The following is a 22,420-nucleotide window of genomic DNA, read 5'->3' on the forward strand; positions in this document are numbered from 1 at the left end:
GGGGTCCCGTGGGTGCAGGAGGCAGGCAGGGAGGTGGGGGAGCAAATCCCAGCTGTACCTTGATGACCTCCCCTCCATCCACGTGCATCAGCTTCTGGAGGTTCCCGGAGAGCAGGCTGGGCTTGGAGCGCCACTTCAGCAGCCCCAGCAGGTTCACTGGGCAGGAGGAGTGGAACAGCACTGACCACTTCACTCACTGCCAGAGCCCCATGTTACTGTCCCCTGGCTCCTCATCCCAGGGCAGCTGGGACCCCCTGAACCCTCCACACAACTACTGCTCAGTGCTGAAATCCCCTGATATCAGGGCCATAAAGCACAAACTTTAAATAGGTCATGGCTGTGGGAGATGAAATTGTGCTGCAAGAAGGGAATTAATGGAGCAGCCTCATCCCCGACCCCTCTGCACTGAACCACAGTGCCCTGGACCCTGCAGCCATGTGTCACCGTGTGTCACATCCCCACGCCACCAGGCCGTGTCCCCTGAGCCCCCTGCACTTAAGCCAGAGCTGGATGAGCCATTCCCATCCTCTGGCCTTGCAGAAGGTGGGAGGAGAGCCTGGCACTCCTATGGGCCCTTCCCCTGGCCAAGGGGGAATGTGTCTGCGCCAAGGGGGAACGAATGTTCTCGGCTGCCCTGACCTGTGCACAGCAGCCCAGGGCTGGAAGCTCCCCTGAGCTAACCCAGGAATGGGGGTCAAACCAGAGAGCCCCAATTCCCACCCCAGTTTCAAAGGAAGGTCATGGAGCCTCCAGCAGCCACATTCAAGTGGGAATTCCACTCGCTGCTGCTCCTCTCCAGAGGATGGCAACCCCCCAAAGTCCCCAGATCGAACTGATCCCCTTAGGAACAGCCTCGGCCATTCTGACCACGGCCAAACAGGAACTGAGCACTCAATGTTCCCGCTGTTTTCAGCTCGCTGTCCCAGCTTGATGGACACTGGAGAGCCAAACATCGGGAAAAACATGGTCCAGCAGGTGGGAACATCACCGGGGAGGGGACACAGCCCCGCTTCCCCCACCGTGGGAACCAGGACTCACCATTCTGGGTCAGCTTGGTGGAGCAGACGAGCGTGGAGATTTGGAAGCTGTCCCGGGTGGACACGGCTAAACCGGACGTGGCCCCGCTCACACGGAAGGAGGAGCCGGAGAGGAGCTTTGACTCCGACAGGTTCCGCTCCGAGGGCAGGGACAGGTACACGCTGGCATCCTCCAGCTTCTTGCTGTCACCCTGCAGGGCACAGCACAGGTCACACCTGGAGCCCCAGGGGACAGGGCTGGGCCCTGTGTGGCCCAGAGGCTCAGTTCTGACCCCATGGCTGGTGGCTCCCACCGTACAGCACCCTCATCCCACCCCTGGTACCCTCTGGCTCCTGGGAGCCATTGGCTCCCCCACATTGACCCCACAAAGCTGCTTCCTGAGGGGATCTGCAGGGACCCTGCTCAGTGGGGACAATCAGCTGGGAGGGACACTGAATCCCAGCCTGTGTCACACAGGGGGGACAGGGGAACAGGCAGGAGAAGAATGATAAAGAGGAGTCTGAGGCTGGAAATTAAACACACCTGAGCACTGCTGCAGGGATGGACACGCAGTGGGACACTGGCACACACCAGGACAGTGACGTGGAGTGGGACACCACCCCGCTGTCCAGCACAGTTGGTCCCACAGCATCACTGTCACCCTACATCTCCCACCTGTATGGGCATGCCCGGGCCTCCACAGCCACAAAGCAGCCTATTTCTGTGTCCTCTACTCTAGGCTGAAAATTTAATCGATGTTCCATCCAGGAGGACTCACTGGGGTGACTCTGAATGACCCTTCCCTGCTCGCTGGCCAGCCTGGCACATGGGGGATGACCAGAGCCGCCTGGCCCGGCTGCAACTCACAGACATCCATCTTTCCCTGCCTGCAGCCTCGCAGGGTGAAACCCCTCATGCTGAAGGTCGGATGGGGGTGACAGAGCTGTTTGCTGTTGGCTTTTTCCCCCTAGGACACAGACAACACACAGGAGCCCTGTGCTCCTTCCCAGGGCTGAGCCTGCACAGGGAAAACCGGCTGGAATTCAGAGTGGCTGGAGATCAAGAGGTCTGAGCAGCTAAAAGCCCATCACTCACATTCCTCTGGCAAGCAGAGATAAAAAGATGAAATAGCTTCTGACTCCCAGAATCCAGCCCGCGGTGTCTGCCGGGAAGAGCCGGAGTCAGCCAGGGAGAGGACGGAGCAGGGTAGGACGTGGTGGTTCAGGAGGGCAGGGACAGCCCTCAGAGGGGAACAGGGACCCAGGAGGGAGGTGTGGGAGGTTTGATCTCACTGCCACAGCCAGCACTGGCACATCCCAAAGGTGCCCAAAGCTCCTGCTGTGGAGGGGACAATCCCCGGAGAGCCAGGGATCAGAGCCAGCGCCGAGGGCCACGGCAGCAGTTAAAGAATTTGGGTCTTTCGCCCAAAAATAAAGTGGGGAGGAGGCACGCAGTAAGGATTTCAAATGTGCAGGAGCCTCGGGGAGGAACAGCGCGGTCTGTCCCTGTCCTGGGCAGCCACAGCAGGCGGGAGCAGGCCAGCTCATCCCAAAGAAAGGCAGGACTCAGGCAGGGACGTGGCTCTGCCTGGAGAAACTGTGGTCACGTTGCCAAAACCAGAGAACACTCCCATACAGCAGCCCAGGAGCAGGGAGGGGCAGGTTACCCCCAGAGACACTGGAGCTCCATGGCCGGGCAGGGACCCCAGAAGGTGCCAACACACAGGGAAGGGCCCTGAGCTCGCCCTGGCAGCAGGGACCAGCTCGTGCTCGTTTTTTCCAAGTGAGCAGTGATTTTCCCTCCACTCTCTTGGAGCAAACCCGAGCAGTGCCAGCGCTGGTGAAATCGGGTGAAGCGCAGCCACACCACGGGGACGTTCCCTCCCCGTCACAAACGCTTAAATCACCTTTTCCCAAACAAAACTTGTCATTCCAAGGGAGCAGCGCAGGGATTGGAGACATTGTGTGCGGGGAGCCCTCACCACCAAGGACAGTGGGAACGGCAGGGAGGCACTGCAAACCCTCAGGGACTTTGGGTACGTGCCACCAGCGCGGTGGCTCAGGCAGGGACTGGGACCCTGGCCCTAGAAATGCTGCTGTCCCACAGCTCCCCCACTTCAGGGGGCTCTGTGGCCCCCCCATACCTTGTACAGCACCAGGTCGTGCTCCCCATCCCGCAGCGTGGTGCCATCGGGGCACATCAGCCTCACAAAGGCCATGGAGAAAATCCGCTCGCTCCGGTCCTTGGCTGGACGGGACACACAAGGGTCAGAGGGGACCGGGGACACAGCAGGCAGGGAGAGGCAATGCTGGGAGGAAGGCCTGGAGCGAGGGACACTCACAGTCGCTGGAGGAGCGATGGCGGAAGGTGAACCTCAGGTGGGTCCTGTGGACGTCCTCGATGGGAACAGCAATCTGGGTGGGAATGTGTGCCAAGGTGAGGGCAGGGGGCATGGGCTGAGTCCCTACCTGGGCAATGTCCCTCTGTGCCCGGATGAGGGCTGTGCTGGACCGTGCAGTGCTGCAAACCAACCCCACACCCTTCCCAGTCAACCAGCGGGGGCTGGACAGGGCTGCAGTGCCCATTCCCAGGACCACCCTCCCCAGTGCTGGTCATCCTGGGTATCCATCCAGCTGTGACACTGGCAGCATCTCCATCGTCCCTGAGAAGGGACCAAGGACTGCCACCCAAAAAGCCAGCCCCGATGGGGACCCCCTGCAGCAGCAGGGTCCTGCAGTGCAGGAGGAATGAGTGCCACAGCCTGGGGGGGCTGCAGCCCCAGCCCACCCCAGCCCCACACCCCGGGGCTCCCCAGACCTTCAGGGTCTCCATCCAGCGCTGGTGCCGCTGCTGGTAGTAGACAACAGAGCAGTAATGGCTGGTAGGGCTGTCCCCTGCTCCTGCGTGGATCACGTTCTGCCAAGAGGAGATACCTCGAGATCAGCCCAAATCACCTTGCTGGGAGGGAGAATTCCCATCTGAGCCACCCCCTGAGCCGCCCCTGCCCACACCTCCCTAAACGCCATCCCCAACCACCTCCTCCAGGCCTGGTGCCACCTCTGAAGGGACACATGACCCTCCCAGGGCACGCCAGGGCTTGGCCCTGTGGATGCAGATGGAGGATACATCCCTGGACCTGCCCAGCTGGACCCTCAGCAATTCCAGCCCGTTCCTCAGGAGCCAGGTAAGAATTGATGTGAGAACACCTATGGAGAGGCAAGAGCCAGCCTGGAGAGGTGACACTTGGGTCTGACCCCTCCCTGCCCTCCTGCCAGCCTCCAGCTCCTTCCCCTCCTGCCTGTCCTAGGAGGTGGCCAGGAGTTCCGGCTGCTCTCAAGGGAGGACGATTTTCTCTCTATCCCTTCACAGCATTTTCCCATATTTTTATTCTATTCCCAGATTTCTATTCCGGGCAGCTCCAGGGGCTCCAGTGGCCAAAGAGGCTCCTCCAACTGGTTTTGCTACTGGAGCTGGTGGCTCTGCCCGAGGTGGGGTGACACAGGGGACACCTGCAATACCCGAGGTGAGGTGACACGGGGGACACCTGCCGTACCTGCACCACATTTCCTGCCTCGTCACAGACACACACAGTCACCTCCACGTTCTTCTGCGTCTTCTTGTTGCCCTTGTCGAACTCACCCTGCACCAGCGTCAGGTAGATGTCGTTCCTGACATCACCTGGGGGGGACAGCCCCGTCAGCCAGGTCCTGGCACTGTGCTGGCACCCCCAGGGACCCCCAGGATTGTCCCCTCCAACACTTGCCTGGCATGATGACCTCTGGGTAGCCCAGCTTGCGAGCCACCGCCGTGCTGCGGTCCACCAGGTGAGGGTGATCCTTCCTCACCTGGCTCAGGTCTCCCCACAGAATCTTCAGGGACACCCAGAGCCCTGCGGGGACCACAGTGATTTTTCAAGGGGTGACAGCAAGAGCTGGGGGGATCCAGGGCCACCAGAGACCACAGCAAGTCCTCGACCCTGCAGGGGCTGCCCCACAGGACAGATGGCCCAGGGAGGAGTCTCATGGCACGGGATGGGCACAGGGGACACGGGGTCTCTACCTTGTCCCTTGTGGTTGATGTCCTTCCCCTCCACCGCCTTCCGGATCATATTGTGAAGGAAATCGCCATCAGCAGCCACCCTGGAAAAGCCACATTTAGGGGAAAAACCTTTTCTCTGATCCTTGCACCTCTTGTCCCCTCGCAGCTGGTGTCCCTGTGCCAGCCAGGCCCTGGAGTGCTGCTCCCTGCCCGCTGCCCCCCCCAGCACTGTCCCTCAGCACTCCCCCTGCCCTTGGGGCTCACAGGTGGACGGGGATGAAGTGCTGCTTGTCCTCGTCGCTGTCACACGTCCCTTTGGTGATGTCGGTGATGTCCATCACTGCAGGGACACAGAGGGGGCACCGTGGCGGGGCTGGCACCCCCAGCCAGTGATCCACACCCAGAACAGGACCGTGGGGGGAGGTGAAGGCAGAGGGGCTTGCGGGGGCAGCCATGCAGAGGTTTGGGGTCTGCAGGCAGGGAAAGGGGACAGTGGGAGCAGCCCAGGGACATCACAGAGCCTGGTGTGGTGGCTGGGGGGAGGTGACAGGTGGTGGCACGGGCGTCCCTGGGGGTCTCCATGGAGCCCACCCCCACCTGAGATGCCGAAGGGCCGGCGCAAGCCCGTGCTGAGCTTGCGGCTGTGGCTGTCCCGCAGGTCCATGCGTCCCACGCGGATGATCTGGCACACCAGGAACAGCCGCTCCCGCTTCAGGTCCGTGCTGCCCAGGTCCTGGGGGACAGGGGCTGTGTGACCCTGGCAGCACCACAGGGGACGTGCCAGCGCCAGCGCCAGATGATCACAGAGTGCCCAGGGCTGCGCAGGGGGAACCAGTGGGCACAGAGCTTCCATGGGTCCCTGTCCCTGTGGGGATAGTGGGCACACAACCCCCGCTGGCCTGGGGGATTCTGTGCATCCCACGAGTCCCACAGCCCAGGAATGGGGACAATGCTGGGTTCGATGGCCCCACAGGTCACCCCAGGCCAGGCAGCCCGGCGAGCGGGGGACAACCTGGCACGGTGTAAGGATGGCAGGGTGGCCCTGCACCCCAGCTCCGGGGACACTGGGGAGAGGACCGTGTCCCGCGGGTGCTGCCCCTGCGCCAAAACCTTCCAGCGGCGCTGAGGGGAAGGGACAGGGACATGCCACAGCGCGTGGGGACACGCGGGGACAACAGCAGCGAGCAGAGCAGGGGGCGGAGATGGGCGAGAGCCGGGGGGCGGCAGCGGGGCCGAAGTGCTGATGCTGCTCATAAACACTGATTTTCCCGGCTCATTTGCGTATCGATGGCTCCGCGCCGTCCCGGGGGTCAGCGCTGCTCTGCAGCCAAAGCGCTGAGTCAGCGGGTGCCGACGGGCGAGGGACGGGCAGGGGGACGGGGCACCCCGAGACCCCCAGCACCGGGAGCGGACTCCGAGAGGCAGCGCCCGGCACGTCCCGGCGCCAGGGCAGGGGTCTGCGAAGAGGCTGGGGGTACGCGAGCAGGGGAACTGGAGGGGGTTCGGCTGCTCGCGAGGGGACACAGGGGACCCGAAATGCTGCGGGTGGGGCAGCTCTGCAGGAGGGGGCGGCGGGCGGCAGCAGCGCGGCTCCCCCGAGGTCTGCGCTCACCGTGAACACGACCTTGAGGTTGTTGAGCAGCTCGATGTCCTGCGGGACCCCGGTGCTGGCCCAGCGGATCACGTAGTTCTCGCTGTGAGGCGGGTGATGGTTGAGGTGGGCACCGGGATGGCAGAGTCCCTGCCAGCTCCCACCGCACAGACCCTTCAGCCCACCAGTGTGCCCAGTCGCGGCACAGGGCCGGCCCAGCCTGGCTGTCCCCAGTCACCCCACTGGTCACCTCGCCAGTGCCTGGGGCAGGACGAGCCACGGGCTGTCCCATGGGACACGGCTGCATGGCTGGCACGCCACAACGAACCCTCCCGCTCTGGAGAAGTTCTTTGGGAAGGGACGTGCCCCTTCCCACTGTGACACCCGCTAGGTCCTGCTGGGCTGGGCAGGATGGGCAGCCTGGGGGATGCCACAGGGAGTAGCGGGACAAGAACCCGGCACAGCAGGGGCAGGGGTCTGCCCTGCGCCCCGGGACCCCACCTGATGATGCGCTGCTCGCCGGGGTCGTACAGGGCCATGAAGAGCTGCGCCTCCTCCCCGATGTGGCAGACGAAGTTGCGGACGCAGAGGTAGAGGTTGTGGGAGGGCGAAGCGGCCCCGTGGGTGCCGTGGCCTGGTGCTCTCTGCTGCGGGCTCTGGGGGGCACGAGGTGGGGGGCACAAGGTGGCTCAGCCCTGGGCACAGCCCCTGGCATGGGGGGCATCAGGCTCTGGGCATGACACGGTGAGGGTGCGGGGCCAGCAGCGACCTCACCGTCTCCTCCTGGATGCGCTGCGTGAGGGTCTGCGCCGCCCTCCTGTGCGCCTGGAAGAGGCTGATGACGCTCGTCCTGTCGGGGTCCAGGATGTTCTCGTCCTCATCCCGCACCACCAGGTCCAGAGCGAGGATCCTGCAGGGGGCGGGATGGGGTGAGGAAGGACCGGGGGGAGCACGGGTCTGTGTGTCCCGCCAGGACTCACTTGTCCTTGCACAGGGTCTGAGGGGGCAGGACAGATCCGACTGGGAAAGCGGACAGGAGCCGGGCAGCACCAGGGACACTCCTGTCCCAGCCACGGCTCGTCGCCCATAGCCCTTGGCCAAGTGGCTTGTGCACCTGGTGGCACATTTACTGTCCCCAGCCATCACGGGACAGCCAGCTGGGATGATGGGGACACAGGGACAGCCAGCCAGAACAGCAGGGACACAGGGTGCCCCAGGGACACGCAGCTGGGATGATGGGGACACAGGCACACCCAGACAGGCTGGCAGGGAGCATCCCTGAGCACTGCACAGCCTGTGCCAGGGGCGGATTTGGGGTCCTTGTGCCCCATCCCCGCCCTCACTTGTTGCCGTAGTCCATCTTGCCGGTCACCTCCTTCCTGAGCCGCAGGAGCTGGTCCTTGGGCAGCGTCCCCGAGAGCAGCTGCGAGCGCTGCTCCATCAGCTCCTGCATCATCCTCTTCACCTGCCCGTACCGCTCCGTCTGCCCGGCCTGTGGCAGCACCAGAGGGTCACTGGGGTCACCAGGTATCCCCCACCGTGCTTCCAGATCCCCCGGACCCCCAGACCCCCGACCCTCACCACATAGAGCTGCTTCCAGATGGTGGCCCACTCCCGCAGCGTGGTGGTGATCTCCTGCACCATGGGCATCTCGGCGGGCACCACGCTCTCCTCTGTCCTGGGGGAGGCACAGGGACCCCTGGAGACCCCGGCTCCACAGGGACCCCGCACAGGGCAGAAGGTGGAGCCCACCACCCCTGCCCGTGCCCCGGACCTACCCCTGCTGCTCCACCACGACGCCCTTGAGCCGGATCAGCGAGGCCGGGAAGATGCCCTGGGAGAGCCAGAGTCATCAGCACCCCCGGGCTGGGAGACGTCCCTCGGGGGGGCACGGCTGGGGGCTCCCAATGCCACAGGGTGCCCAGCCTGCCATGCCCCCTGCACCCCTGAACCCAAACATCCTCCCAGGGACAAAGCAAGCCGCTGTCCATGCCCCCCTGTGCCCCCCCCCAGACACCCAGCAGGGACAGGGAAAGCCACCAGCAGTGCCCCTCCTGCCTCCAGGACCCCGGCATCCCCTCACCTACCTGGGCAGCCCTGTTCCGGAGCGAGTACCCACAGTACCAGCCTGCGAGAGGAGGGGACATCATCAGCCAGGCTGGGGGTCCTTGCCCCCACTGCAGGGACAAAGGAGGGTGCAGGAACCCATGTTGGGGTGCACCCGGGGGTCCCCCTTACCCTCGGAGGCCTGCAGGATGCGCACCATCTCCCCAATCTGCAGCGGGAGGTGATGCTCCTTGGTGCGCGGGAAGTTCCACACGGCTGTGGGGAGAGGAGCTGGGAGATGGGATCCCTGCCCAGAGCCCCTCACCAGGCCCCAGGCCCTGTGCACCTGCACCCCACAGCCAGCCCCCCACAGCACCCCAGCAGGCCCCATTCAGCCCCAAGAGATGGGGCAGACTCCCAGCCCCACAAACAGTGTGAGACCCCCAAGCACCTCGACCCCACACCCCAGAAGAGACACGGCACAGCCTGCACAGGGCTGGGGGCACAACAGAAGCCACCAGCTCCCTCCCCAGCCCTCAGGGGTCTCCTATGGGACCCTTGTGCCTGCCACCCACACCCTGGGTGCCGATGGTCCCAGTCCTGGCACAAGCAAGTGTGGGGAGGCAAGTGCCAGCAGAGCCCCTGTCCAGGGCTGGTGGCTCAGGGACAGGTCTGTCTGCGGACAGTGGAGCTGGTGGCAGGGGAGGGGGGCGGTGGGGACAGGAGCTCTCCGGTGGCCAGCCACTTCCTGCCCAGCAGCACTGTGGTTGTCCCTGTCGCTATTTCTGGCCCCAGGGACAGCTCTGGGGCAGGCAGCCCTGGTTTGGTCCCCAGACTGGGGGACAGTATCCCTGCATACGGGGGTCCCTGCTAGGACCCCACCTGTGCCCACCCTTGAGTCCCAGCCAGGGCCAGTTCATACTGCAGCACCCCCAGACCCTCATGGCTCGTCGGGACCCCTCATGCTGACCCTCACACCTTGGGGCACTGGGAGCCCCGAGGTCCCACGGGACCCTTCCCATCACTCTGCACTCCCCACGAGGACCCTGAGCCAGCTGGGACCAGCAGTAGCTCAGCCCTCACTCAGGTGCTCCCCAAGACCCTGCAGAAGCTCAGCCCTTGCTCCAGCACTGCAGACAGTGCAAGGGAAGGGTGCAGGAAACGGCCCCGCAAGAAACGGGAAGAGGCACAGGGCTGCCAGAGCCAGCACAAGCTGGTGGTGCTGCAGGGAGTGGGGGTGCCCACGGCTGGTACAGGGCACAGGGAGCCCAAGCTGGGGGTGCTGCAAGGAATGGGGGTGCCCAGGGCTTTGCCATCCCCAACACCGAGACAGCTGCAAAGCCCCAGCTGGAACCCGAGGCAAATTATTGGGGTGTCTCAAGGCTCCCCCAGAGCCTCAGCAGCCGGGCTGAGCCCAGACCCACAGCCTGGAGGGAAGCCAAGCCTCCACCCCAGTGCTGTGCCCCAGCGCTTCCCACCCACACCAGCACCAGCTCCGGAGCCTCCTGGCACCTGTCCTGCTTGGTGCCTTTCCCTGAGCCTTCTGTCACCAGCCCTGCAGTCGCCACTACCCCCCTGTTTGTTCCTGCACCCACCAGCCCACCCAGCACCGGGGGGACCTGGCCCCCTCCTCGCATCACCTCACAATGGCACCAGCCCGGCATCATTGCTGCCATCACCCAGCTGCCATCACCTGCCACCACCACAGCCGGGGGTACCATGAGTGTCGCCACACCCTGAACACCCCATCCCGCCAGCCCTGCGCCCCTCCAGGAGAGCGGGAGCCTCCACAGGGCCCAGCGCCCGCAGCCCCCACTCACCCACGCCATACTTGTCCTTGATGGGCAGCCAGGGCGCCATGGCCACCGGGGCACCGGAGCCGTGCCGCGGGGACCGGGGCGCTGCAGGGCCACTGGTGGTTCCTCCTGCTGCACTCGCCGTGTCACGTGTACCCCCAGCTTGTGAAACCTCCGCTTCCTCAGCGCGATCTGAGCACAGGGGTCCCACCCCACCATCCTGCACCGCCACACACCAGGGCAGCGCGGTGGGGATGGAGCCCCTGGGACCCCCACACCACCCATCCAAGAGTCTGGGCTCAGGGGTCACTGGCAAGATGGTTCTGGTCACTGGAGTGGGTCATGTGGTGGCACGGTGACCTCCCTGGCTGAGCACCACGGCCAGAGCCCGCAGCCAGCAGGACATGGGGCTGGACATGGGATCATGGAGTGAGTGCAGCTCCAGACACGCCATGGCACGAGGAGCCACGCGGAGCCGTGTGCCTGTGCCAGCCGTGAGCTCCCAACCGGCACCACCGGGATGAGGCTTCTGCCATCGTGGCTGGGTCTGGCTTGTCCACATCTCCATCCCTGTCCCTTGGTGCCCCAGGCCCAGCTGTGCCAGCGCTGGCTCCGTGCCCCGTCCAGCCCTCTGCAACCACGGCACTGGGAGCAACGGCTCAGCACCAGACACTTCCTTCCTCCTGCTGGCCACACTCGGCTGTCCGGCACTGGTAGCTCCACAGGGATGGAGGCTTGGCCAGGCCCACACTCCTTCATAGCCACACTGCCTGGGACCCTCTGACCCTCCCAAGTCCTGCTGCCACTGCACTGCTGCTCCCACAGATTGAACCATGTCTCTCTCCATCAGCCCCTTGGAGCCAGCACCCGCCTCCTTCCCTGCACCCCCACCCCCTTGCATGTCCCCAAATCCCCTGCAACCTGAGCCTGCTCTGGGGTCACCCCTGGGTGTAGCCCCCCTGCCCCACGGGTCAGCCCCAGGACAGACCCCTGACCAAAAGCCGGCCCTGAGAAGAGCCATGGGGCACGAAGAGCCCCGGAAGAGAGGGAAACCGGGTGGGTTTGGGATCAGCCAAAGCCGGGCATAAAGCGATCCTGCCGCGGCACCGGTACGAGGTGCGAGGTGCGAGGTGCGAGGGCGGGACCGGCCGGAGCTGCAGGAGCCGCCGGAGCCGCCACAACGCACGGCAAAGCTCAGGATGTGCCGCCAGATCCCCGCCACTGCACGGACCCGCCCGCGCCGGGGCTGGCAGCACCGGGGGTGAACAGAAGGAAATGTGGCACGGGCACCGGCGTGCGGGAACTGCCGGGGCTCTCGGAGAGCAGGAGCCGCAGGCGTGGCACTTCCCGCAGCCTCCTAGGCTCCCGGTTCCTGATTCCCGCAGTCCCGGGGCCAGCACACACCGTTCGGCCGCCGGCCAGCGCTGCCCGGTGCGCGGCTCTGTCCCATGGCGCCGGCGGGAGCTCTGGCCGGCCCGGGCCGCCGGGACCGTTCGCCGGTCAGGGAGCTCCACCTGCCGGTCCCGCCGGGAGCCGCCGCGGCCGAGGGTGCTGCTTCGTGTGCGGGGCGCCGGTACGGGATGTCCGGCATCGGGATGTCCGGCATCGGGATGTCCGGCCACGGTACGCCCAGTGCTGGTACGGGGTGCGCCGCTCCGGCAGCAGGATGCCCAGCACCAGTATGACCAGCACCATTACGAGATGCTCCGGTACGGAAGGACCGACACCGTTACGGGATGCCCGGCTCCGGTACACCCGAGAGCAGTACAGGATGTCCCGCATGGGGATGCCCGGCACTGCTACGGGATGCGCCGGTACAGGATGCACGGCTCCGGTACTCCCGGCCCCGCACCGGGATGCCCAGATCCAGTACAGGATGCCCCGCACCAACACCGAGATGTCCGGTACCGGGAAGCCCCGTCCCGATAGGGGCTGCGGGCGGGCTCGGACTGCAGCCACGCCCGGCTCGGAGCCGCACACCGGAGCTGGCAGCGGAGACCATGGGGCGGGGCGGGGCTGCGGTCGGAGCCGGGAGCGCTGCCGGGGGTGCCGGGGAGTCCCGGCGGGGACCGTCCGCTCCCGTCCCGCCGCCACATCCGGGCCCCGCCCGGCGCGGGCGCTGATTGGCTGCCGCGGGCGGGGCACGTGACGGGACGCGGGTCACGTGGCGGTGTCCCCAGGCAGGGCCCGCGGTGGCGCGCGCAGGTGAGCGGCGGGACCGGAACCGGAACCGGGGCCGGAACCGGGCCAGCGGCCCGGGAGGCTGCGGGGGACCCGCCCCTGACCCGCCCCCGACCCTCCCGCTCCGCTGAGGTCCGGCCCGGTGCCGGTGCTCAGGTGCCCGGTCCGGACCGTCCTGTACAGGTGTTCCGCCGACCCGGTCCGGCCCATCCCGTTCGGGACCTGCCCTCCCGAGGTGTCCGCCCTGCCCCGCAACCCCTGTACCCCGCCTCGGTCCGGTCCGCACGCACAGCGCTGTCCGGTCCCCGCACTCCGCTCGATCCTGCGGGGCTCTCCCGGTGATCCATCCCCTTTCTCCGGTTCCCTGCCCGCCCGCCGGTTCCCTGCCCGTTCTCCCGGTCCCCCATACGGCGGCTCAGTTCCTGGTGTTCCCGGCCGTGTCACCCCTCCACACCTGTCCGTGCCCCTCCGCCCGCATCCCGCGCCCGTCCCTGGTACCCGCGGGTCCCCGCACCCCGCGGGACGGGACGTGGCACTGGGCTGCACCGGGCTCCTTCCCGGGACGTAGGCGAGGGTGGGTCAGCGCCGGTCCCGCTCCACCCCCGCCCGCCCTCGCAGCTCCGGTGTCCCCGCCATGGCCGGCTCCGGGGCCCCGGGCCCCCTGCCCGGGCCCAGCGGCCCCGGCTCCGCGCTGGAGGAGGAGGAGGAGGATGAAGACCCGTCCCTGGACTGCGACGGCGACCTGGAGGTGAACCCCTACGATGGGCTGCCCTTCTCCTCCCGCTACTACGAGCTGCTGCGACAGCGCCGGGAGCTGCCGGTCTGGACCACCAAGTACAGCTTCATGGAGCACCTGGAGGGCAACAGCGGCATCGTCCTGGTGTCCGGACCCCCCGGCACCGGCAAGAGCACGCAGGTGAGGGCAAGGGTAGCTGGAATGCCCGGCTTTACCGGGGGCTGCATGTGGATCCTCCCGGACCCCACGGCAGCGCCTGAGCCGTGCGACACACACGGAGGGGGTGCCGGGCCCCCCGGGAACGCTGCACTGAGCCCGGCGGGGTGGGCGGGCACCGGGAAGGGCGGGCACGGGGACGTGCCAGGGCCGGCACTGGGCTCCGGGCGAAGCCGCAGCACGAGTCGGGAAGCGGTGCCACGGGAGCGGCTGGCACGGGAGGTGGCAGAGGGAGGGGAGAACGGCCGCTCCCGGAGCTGGGCCTGATGCAGGGGCAGTGGCAGGGCTGGGGTGCCAGAGCCCTCCCGGCCGCCCTGGGGAGTTGGACGCAGTTGCTGGTGACACTCGGGAACGGCACCTGGCAGACTTTGACCGGGGAAGGGATTGCGGCAAGCGGCGGCACAGCTGTGGCTGCTGCGGGGCCGGATTGGGCTGGGTCACCCACCGCAGGCTGTCGGGGTGTTGGCCTTGGGTTCGAGGTGCTCAACCAAATCGCCTCCCTGGGTGTGACCTGCTGAGTTTCTGGGCTTGGCTGGCGCTGCCGGATTTGGGGAATAAAGCCCCTGTGCGGGCCCCAGGGCTGGCGTTTTTGGGTGCAGCACCCTGCCTTCAGTCCCTGCAGGGCCCTGGGGCGCTGAGACACAGGCACCACTTGTGGGGGGCTTAGAGGTGACAGGAGGGAGCAGGACTCAGGTCCCTGGTGCCCAAGGGCCATCCATGTGGCCTTGGCACTGTCCCACACCACCTGGCCAGGCACTTGGCCAGCAGCTGCTCCCTGGTGATCCCTTCCCTGTCTCTCTCTGGGGTTTCCCAGGCCATTGTCCTGTGTCCCTAATGTGAGATCAGGGCCGTGGTGTCCCGTAGCGGGGCAGGAAGCTGCAGGTGTGGGGCTGTGGAGCTCCTGTTACAGTCTGTGGGGCTCCAAGGTGACAGGAGTGGCGAGGGAAGATCCTGCTTGGGCTGTGAGTGCCTCTGAACAGCCCCTGGCCCCAGAGATCCTGCAGCCAGATCCCTGAGGAAGGTCCCTGTTCCCTTTGGAGGGGTGCAGCGGGGAGGGGACAGTCCTGGGGCCACGCTGACCCACGCCCTGTCCCACAGATCCCGCAGTGGTGCGCCGAGTACGCCCTGTCCATGCAGTTCACCCACGGGCTGGTGGCCTGCACCCAGCCCCACAGCCTGGCCGCCCTCAGCCTCTCGTTGCGCGTGGCCGACGAGATGGACCTGAACCTGGGCCACGAGGTGGGCTACTGTGTGCCCCACGAGGACTGCTGCACCGCCGACACCATCCTCAGGTACGGGAGGGACGGCGGGGCCCACGCCGGGAGCACAGCGCCCTAATCCCACTGAGCTCCGCGTAATCCCTTAATCCAGCCTGGCCTCGCTGGAAAGCGGCGCAGGCTGCTGTGGGGAGGGGGCTGCTGTGGGGAGGGTGCGAGGCGTTCCCCCCAGCCAGGGGTCCGTGCTGATGGGGTGGGGCCGTGGCAGGTTCTGCTCAGATGAGATGCTGCTGCGGGAGATGACGTCGGACCCGCTGCTGCGGCAGTACGGGGTGGTGGTGCTGGACGAGGCGCAGGAGCGCACGGTGCCCACGGACGCGCTGCTGGGGCTGCTCAAGGACGTGCTGCGCCAGCGCCCGGCCCTGCGGCTCGTGGTGGTCACCTCGCCTGCCCTGGAGCCGCGGCTGCGCACCTTCTGCGGGGACCCGCCCGTGGTGCGGGTCCCGGGGCACAGCTCCCCGCCACAGCTGCTCTACCGGGAGCCATCGGCCCACGGGCACGTGGCCGCCGCTTGCCAGGCCGTGCTGGACATCCACCGGCGCCAGGAGCCCGGCCACGTCCTCATCTTCCTGGCCAGCGAGCAGGTGGGCTGAGGGGGGAACAGGACAGGGGAGGTTTGGGGTGTCCCTCCTCTCACTGGGGAGCGCTGAGGATGGCAGGGGCAGCTGGGGTTAAACTGGGGGAGCTGCGGCTCCTTTGCAGAGGGGCCGTGGGCGCTGGGAGGTGGGCACGGAGCACGGCGCAGCACCCTGAGCTGGGGATGGGGACACTGCGGGTGTCAGTGGGTGTCACCTGTGCCCCCTCTCCTTGTCCAGGAGATCTCCGAGTGCTGCGCTGCCATCCAGACGGAGGCCGTGGCACTGAGCCCGGCGCTAGGCCCGCTGCTGGTGCTGCCGCTGCACCCCGGCGTGGGCCGGGCCACGCAGCGACTCTACGAGACACCCGAGGAGAGCCGGGAGCGGCGCGTCATTGTCACCCACTGGCTCGGGGACTCGTCCTTCTCGCTGGCCACCGTGCGCTTCGTCGTCGACTCAGGGCTGGAGCTGCGCAGCGTGAGTGGGACAGGGCACGGGTGGGGGTCTGGCTCTGCTCCGGGGTGCAGTGGGCTGTGGGATCCTCCCTGCTGTGGTGTTCCAGGCTGGGAGGAGGGGTCTGCCCCGGGGGAGGTGGCAGCGGTGGCCTTGCGCTGGCAGGTGAGGGGCCTTGGGGAATGGCAGGGGTCCCCTGCGGCGTCCCCCTCACAGCCTCCCGTAGGTGTACAACCCTCGCATCCGTGCTGAGTCCCAGGTGCTGCGGCCCATCAGCCGGAGCCAGGCCGAGTCACGCATGCAGCGAGCAGCCGGCAGCCCCCCAGGTGAGACCTGTGCTGCAGTGTCCCCCCTCGGGGCTGTTGTGCCACCCCACCAGGACCACCGGCAGCCACTGGCCCAGCACCTGTCCCCACCTGCCTGTGCCATTGCCCTGTCCCAGCTCACGGCCCCTCTCCTGCAGGCACCTGCCTGCGCCTGTACTCGGAGGCCTTTGAGCAGCGCCTGCCCCCCAGCCCCGCGCCCCACGTCAGCGAGACCAGCCTGAGCCGCCTCGTGCTGCTGCTGAAGCGCCTGGACATCGCCGACATGGGCCAGTGTGACTTCCTTGACCGCCCAGGTAGAGCCCATTGGGGCCAGGCGTGGTGTGAGGGGCTGGAGCAGAGGGACACGACGGGGCAGCCATATCTGTGGCCATCACTGTGGCCTGGGTGGTCTCTGGAGAGGGACTGCAGGCCTGGCAGGTGCAGGACAGGGTGGGCGAAGCTGCCTGATGTCCCACCCCAGCCCCTGAGTCGCTGATGCAAGCGCTGGAGGACCTGGACTACCTGGCAGCCCTGGATGACGATGGGAATCTGTCAGAGGTGGGGATCATCATGTCGGAGTTCCCACTGGACCCGCAGCTGGCCAAGGCCCTCATCGCCTCCTGCGAGTTCGACTGCGTGGAGGAGATGGTCAGCCTGGCTGCCATGCTCACAGGTACCGTGTGGGGGGCTTGGGGGGCCCTCAGGAGCCAGCACTGCCAGGGAGGTGCTGGGGGCACACAGTGACCCCCACTGCCCACCCCCAGCATCCCCCTGCTTCGTGCCCCTGTCCGCGCACCTGGAGGAGGCCGTGGCACTGCGCCGGCGGGCGCTGCTGCACCCCAGTGGGGACCACTTCACCCTCATCAACATCTTCAATGCCTTCCAGCAGCGTGAGCATGGGCGGGGGCTGGGGGTGGGGGGCTTGCAGCCCTGTGGGCATCCCACAGACTCCTGTGTGTCTCCTGTATCCCCTGCTCCTCCCAGTGTCCCAGACCCCCTCATGTGTCCCCTGCCCTGGAGCTACATTACTGACCCCATCCCAGTGCCCAGCCTGGCTGGGGGAGGTTCTGGGGGGTCCCAGCTCTAGCTTGGGGGCTGTGCCCTCTGCTCGATCCCTGTCACCACTGTGTGAAGGGGTCAGAGACAGGGGGAGCAGCAGTGCTTCTGTGCCCTCCAAGCCCCCAACCCAGCAGGGTCTCTGCTCACCTGTCCCCATCCCCATAGCACCACTGTCCTGTCCCCACATCACTGACCCCACTCTGCTACCCCATCCCCACATCACCAATCCCGCTGTCCCCTGCCCACGTCACTGACCCTACTGTCCCACCCCTGTCCCCATGTCACTAATCCCACTGTCCTATCTCTGTGCCCACGTCCGTGACTCCACTGTCCCATCTCTGTCCCCATACCATTGACCCCACTGTGCCATTCCCATCCCCATGTCGGTGACCCCCCTGTCCCTTCCCCATGTCAGTGACCCCCCCTGTGCCATCCTCATTCCCATGTCACTGACCCCACTATCCCATCCTTGTCCCCACATCGCTGACCCCGCTATCCCATCCCTGCCCCATGGCACTGACCCCACTATCCCATCCCTGTCCCCACATCGCTGACCCCACTATCCCATCCCTGTCCCCACATCACTGCCCTCGCTGTGCCATCCCTGTGGTGCTGACGCCGTTGTCCCTCCTGCAGACGCCGGGGACGAGGGCTGGTGCCGGAAGCACGGGGTGTGCGCCGAGGCTCTGCGCCTGGCGGGCACCGTGCGCGCCGAGCTGCTCGAGGTCATGCGCCGCATCGAGCTCCCGGTCTCGCCACCCGCCTTCGGCTCCGACGCCAACGCCCTCAACATCCAGCGGGCCCTCATCTCCGGGTACTTCCTCAAGGTGGGCCCAGGAGGCTGCGGGGAGTTATGGGGGAGCTGGAGGGGGTGTGCCAACCACCCCACTCCCTCCTGGTCGCTCCCAGGTCGCCCGAGATATCGACGGCTCCGGCAATTACGTGATGCTGACGCACAAGCACGTGGCCCACCTGGCCCCCGCCTGCGGGTACCTGCTGCGGCCACCCCCGCGCCGCCTGCCCCCCTGGGTGCTCTACCACGAGTTCACCATCTCTCAGGACAACTGCCTGCGCGTGGTCTCGGAGATCCAGCCCCAAATGTGAGGGCTTGGGGACGGGGAAGGACAGGTCCTTACAGGGGCTCCCTGTAGCTGGCTGACCCCCCGCTGTCCCCACAGGCTGGTGGAGTTGGCCCCCCAGTACTACCTGAGCAACCTGCCACCCAGCGAGGGCCGGGACCTGCTGATGGAGCTGCGGGAGAAGGTGGTGGTGGCGGCAGAGGACGTGCCGGCAGAGCCGGAGTCGCTGGCAGAGGCGGCCGGACGCGAGGATGAGCAGGGGGACGTGTGCGTCCTGCAGTGAGCCGGAGCACCGGAGCCCCGCGGCGGGGCTGCCTGGGCTTGGCCGTGACCCTGGGGACAGGGGAGCCACGGGGAGGCCCCAGGGAGGCTGTGCGGCTGCAGGGGCTGTCCCAGGTCCCAGGGAGGCGCGGGCACTGCCTCAGCGCTGCGCTGCGGTCAGTCGTGGGCCAGCGGCTGTGGGACAACCCCCGCACCTCAGAGCGTGGATTGGGGAGTGCTGGCCCCGGCCGGGGAAGTTGTGTGGGCCCTCCCCACTGGGCTCCTTCACCCCGTCTTTCCTGGGGTTGCTGCAGGGCTGGAGGCATCGCCTGTCCCACTCCCCCTGCACCCCGGGCCGAGGGGCCATGCAGGGGTCCCTCCTGTATAAAGTTTTGTGACCTTTACTCCTGGCTTTGTGTCCATGACTGCAGCGAGGGGTGGGGTCCATCCTGCCGAGGGACATCGTCACAGAGGGGTCCAGCCAGGGTGGGGTCCATCCTGCCGAGGGACATCGCCACAGAGGGGTCCAGCCAGGGTGGGCTCTATCCCTACTCCTCCTGTTTTCCAAGGGTGGTTTCTGTCTATGAGGCCTCACTGCCCTCCCACCCTTGTTTCGGGTGCCAGGCTGGGATCCCTGGCCTTTGCATCAGGGCTTCCCCTCTGTGGTTGTGGCTCTTCTGCAGAAGCCAAGGGGAAGCTGTGGTTGGCGAGGGGCGCCCAGAACCTGCCATCAGCGTCTGCTTCCCCCAGACAGGACAGGACATGGGTGTGCCCCCGGGCAAGGTGCCCCATCCCTCCCACCCCCGTCGGGGTTCCCTGCAGTGCTACAGCCAAGGGCTGAGCTGCTGCCTGGAAGCCTGGGGGTCCTGGCTCTCCCTCCCCTCCTCGCAGCCCACACAGAGGCTTCGTTCTGCTCAGGGAGGGGCCCGGATGTCCCACTGCCCCCTTATGGCCTCAAAAGGTGAGGACTGGGCTCCCCCAGCCTCCCACAGACCCTACTTCCCCTTTGCTTTCTAGAAACTCCAGAAAGTACGTGAAAGGGTACAGCACTCCCCTGCTGGGGCGGGATCTGCTGTGTGTCCGCAGCATGGGCTGACATCGGTGGGGTGGCAAAGGGACAGCTGGTGACCATGATGATCTCTGTCCCTAGGTCCTCATCTCTGCACAGCATCCCATGGGACATGCAGTGGCCCGAGGAGGGGAGGGAAGGGGTGAGACAACGCGGGGCATCACCCCGAGCCTCTGTGGAAACCCTCCCCTCTCCTCGGGGACCCACTGCAGCCCATCCAGAGGGGCCCAGCCCTGAGCTGCCCCTCTCCAGACCCCCAGGACAGGTGCTGAGAGACCTCGCTGGTCTCCCCCACCCTGTAGCAGGGCACTGCGGGGGCTCTGTGCAGCACACGGTGATGTGCAGACCCTCAGGTGGTGCCAGAGCTCAGCAGGGGAGAGCTGGGACCACCCAGAACCTTGACACCATCCCAGGTGCCCAGCACTGTCCCTTGCCCGGCTGTTCCCATGGTGACCCATCCTCTGGCATTCGAGGGCAGGGCAGGGGTGTCCAGTGCCCCCTGTCCTGGGAAGTACCAGCGGTGAGTCCCAGGGCTGGGTGAGTGGGGGTGGGGGGGGGCGGTGGTGGACTGAGCGTGGATCTCATTCTCCTGTTCTGAGAACTGTGATGCTGCTGTGGCTGCACCTTGGGGCGGCCCCATGGAGTCCAGCCCATATAAGACCACAGCCCCCGGCCCTTCTGAGCCTGCAGGAGTGACACGCCAGAGGTAGGCACAGACCGGGAGGGCTGGGGGGTCTCAGGGGGGATTCTGCTTCAGGGGTGCTGCTCCCAGAGCTGGGGGCTCTGCCCTGGCTGGCCCCACTGGCTGTGCCCCTCTCCTGGGTTATGTCCAGCTGGGACTGCCCTTCCCCTCCCCTTCCCCTTCCAGATGCTGGTGCTGGTGGTACTGGTGCTGTGCCTCGTGCCTGCGGAACCCCTGACTGCCTTCCCCCCAAAGTGTGAGTGCTGCCCCCGGGGCACAGGGGAGGCCTTGGAGGGGGGACCCCCCCAGCTGGGGGAGCTGCAGGGACTGCAGAGGAACTGGAGGGAGTGGGAGGCATCCCAAACCCACATCCCTCTGATACATGTTGGGACAGCTCTGCTGGGAGATTGGGGAGGATGGGCATGAGGGTGATGTGGGGTGGGTATGGGGTGAGGGAGTGCGGGGATGGACGTGGAGTGCAGGAGCAGGGTGAGGACTGTGGGACAGGATGGTTGTGAGGCCGAGGGCCACCCAGCCCCATGGGGGTATGGGGGACAATCTGCCCCCACCACAGCCCGTGTCTGACCACAGGCTCTGCCTCTCACCTCCAGTCCAGGTGGGGAAGCTGAACCAGGACGTGGTGCTACGATGTGACACTTCAGAGCAGCACATCTACTGGACACTAAATGGAGACCAGGAGCCCATGGCCGAACTGGTGCCCGAGGGCCAGAGCCTCACCATCCTCGGCTTGGACCTACCAGCCACGGGCAACTACAGCTGCTGGGCTGGCTCTGTCCTGCTGGACACCACCTACGTGGTGGTCAGCGGCACTGGTACGGAGGGGCATGGCTGGGGCAGCCAGGGGTGATGGGGTGGAGGGCTGAGCACCAGGAGATGTTCATGCCCAACCTGTAGGGCTGCACCAGGCAGGGCTGTGTGGCCAGGGGGAGCCTCACCAGTGCCATGCAGGGAGGGGGCACCACTCCCAGCCCCATGCAGACCCTGACCAGTCACCCCTCGGCCCCCTCAGGCGAGGAGGAGATCAACATGTCCTGCCAGGCTGAGTCCTACAACGGCTCCTTCCACTGCTCCTGGCCCGGGCCCCCCTCTGCTGTCTTCCGTGCCCGTCTCACACGCAGGTGGGTGCCCCAGGACCCCCCAAACCTACCCCAGCTGCACGGCCACCTGCCCCTAAGACCTGCTCACACCTCCCTCCCCACAGCAACGGCTCCGTGGGGCCATGGATGCCAGTGGCCAGTAGCCATGGCCAGTTCAACACCAGTCTGGCAGACCCTTTGTTCTGCCCCTTCGGAGAGGAGCTGCACCCGCTCCAGCTGCACCTGGAGGGGCTCTCGGACACCTCCTACTTCAACCTCTCCAGGCACTTCTTCCTCCGTGACATTGGTGAGCTCAGGGCAGGAGCAGCAGGGTGGGGGTGCCCAAGAGGTACTGGGGGCTCCAGGGAGGGTCTCAGCCCCTGTTCTGAGCCCCCTCTGCCCACAGTGCGTCCTGACCCACCCCAGGAGCTGACCCTGCAGCAGCGGGGGGAGCAGCTCCACCTGGCCTGGGCCCCGCCCGCCTCCTGGCCGCTCCCCAAGTCCTACTTCGCGCTGCTCTACCATCTGCAGTATGAGCTCCACAACGGCACCCAGGTAACAGCAGACTCCCTGCACAGGCTACCCCATGTCCCCACCCTGCCCTGTGCCCACCCTGCCCCATCCCTGACTCTTCCCTGTGCCTGGGAAGATGCTCAGCCACAGCCCCCTCCTCACTCCACTGCTTCCCTTCTTGGGATGGTGAATTGTCACCCCTGCTCTCCCCAGTGCTGCCCAGGTCAGGGGCTGCTGGTGCCCCCCTCCCCGAGGGTCTCCCTAGACCGTGCCCTCCCCCCTTTGCAGGTTGAGCAGTTCATGGAGGGTGCAGAGGAGACGCCGGTGCAGGCGGATGCGCGGCGGGTGCGCATCAGCTGCCGGGACCCCTACACTCCCCCAGCCTGGAGCCCCTGGAGCGCCTGGATGGACCTCAGTGCACCCCAGTAA

General features: G+C 66.5%; 3 protein-coding genes across 4 annotated transcripts in view; 2 read left to right on the forward strand and 1 right to left on the reverse strand.

Annotated features, from left to right (window-relative positions):
• The window catches only part of LOC309573246 (dedicator of cytokinesis protein 2-like), a gene marked incomplete at its 5' end in the record, with an annotated part of 44,506 nt that extends 33,954 nt beyond the window's left edge, over positions 1 to 10,552 (reverse strand). The window contains 19 exons of the mRNA XM_082282009.1: positions 59 to 156; positions 1,039 to 1,228; positions 3,161 to 3,264; positions 3,359 to 3,431; positions 3,835 to 3,933; positions 4,571 to 4,695; positions 4,781 to 4,906; positions 5,077 to 5,156; positions 5,320 to 5,395; positions 5,653 to 5,788; positions 6,668 to 6,749; positions 7,148 to 7,302; positions 7,421 to 7,556; positions 7,990 to 8,138; positions 8,228 to 8,324; positions 8,425 to 8,480; positions 8,734 to 8,774; positions 8,885 to 8,968; positions 10,513 to 10,552. Coding sequence (XP_082138135.1) covers positions 59 to 156; positions 1,039 to 1,228; positions 3,161 to 3,264; positions 3,359 to 3,431; positions 3,835 to 3,933; positions 4,571 to 4,695; positions 4,781 to 4,906; positions 5,077 to 5,156; positions 5,320 to 5,395; positions 5,653 to 5,788; positions 6,668 to 6,749; positions 7,148 to 7,302; positions 7,421 to 7,556; positions 7,990 to 8,138; positions 8,228 to 8,324; positions 8,425 to 8,480; positions 8,734 to 8,774; positions 8,885 to 8,968; positions 10,513 to 10,552 — 1,947 coding nt within the window. The remainder of the gene's footprint in view (positions 1 to 58; positions 157 to 1,038; positions 1,229 to 3,160; positions 3,265 to 3,358; positions 3,432 to 3,834; positions 3,934 to 4,570; positions 4,696 to 4,780; positions 4,907 to 5,076; positions 5,157 to 5,319; positions 5,396 to 5,652; positions 5,789 to 6,667; positions 6,750 to 7,147; positions 7,303 to 7,420; positions 7,557 to 7,989; positions 8,139 to 8,227; positions 8,325 to 8,424; positions 8,481 to 8,733; positions 8,775 to 8,884; positions 8,969 to 10,512) is intronic.
• Positions 10,553 to 12,662: 2,110 nt separating this feature from the next.
• DQX1 (DEAQ-box RNA dependent ATPase 1) lies at positions 12,663 to 19,018 on the forward strand. Of its 2 annotated transcripts, none has more exons than XM_082282414.1 (12): positions 12,663 to 12,693; positions 12,853 to 13,585; positions 14,720 to 14,913; positions 15,107 to 15,482; positions 15,714 to 15,950; positions 16,153 to 16,252; positions 16,390 to 16,545; positions 16,713 to 16,904; positions 16,996 to 17,121; positions 17,927 to 18,117; positions 18,200 to 18,390; positions 18,469 to 19,018. In XM_082282414.1, exons 2-12 carry the CDS (start codon positions 13,304 to 13,306, stop codon positions 18,650 to 18,652), a joined length of 2,229 nt encoding a protein of 742 aa, XP_082138540.1. In that variant the 5' UTR covers positions 12,663 to 12,693; positions 12,853 to 13,303; the 3' UTR covers positions 18,653 to 19,018. The 2 variants fall into 2 exon arrangements, with proteins under 2 accessions (XP_082138540.1, XP_082138541.1); XM_082282415.1 differs by having other exon boundaries at positions 12,674 to 12,693; positions 13,288 to 13,585.
• A 1,910-nt stretch (positions 19,019 to 20,928) lies between these two features.
• On the forward strand, positions 20,929 to 22,420 carry LOC309573247 (interleukin-12 subunit beta-like; the record flags this gene model as incomplete). The annotated part of the gene is made up of 5 exons (XM_082282010.1): positions 20,929 to 21,214; positions 21,412 to 21,520; positions 21,604 to 21,785; positions 21,885 to 22,033; positions 22,280 to 22,420. The coding sequence occupies 5 exons, from the start codon at positions 20,929 to 20,931 to the stop codon at positions 22,418 to 22,420; spliced, it is 867 nt and encodes a 288-aa protein (XP_082138136.1).

Source organism: Coloeus monedula, assembly GCF_965178545.1.
Source record: "Coloeus monedula genome assembly, chromosome: 5".
Taxonomy (NCBI): Eukaryota; Metazoa; Chordata; class Aves; order Passeriformes; family Corvidae; genus Coloeus; species Coloeus monedula.

What these genes read in the sequence shown, in the direction of transcription:
- DQX1 (XM_082282414.1), top strand. Translation starts at nt 13,304, where the DNA reads ATGGCCGGCTCCGGGGCCCCGGGCCCCCTGCCCGGGCCCAGCGGCCCC. An exon ending in TCTTCCTGGCCAGCGAGCAG is followed by an intron (nt 15,483 to 15,713) that starts GTGGGCTGAGGG and finishes CTCCTTGTCCAG; the next exon opens with GAGATCTCCGAGTGCTGCGC. An exon ending in CTTCAATGCCTTCCAGCAGC is followed by an intron (nt 17,122 to 17,926) that starts GTGAGCATGGGC and finishes TCCCTCCTGCAG; the next exon opens with ACGCCGGGGACGAGGGCTGG.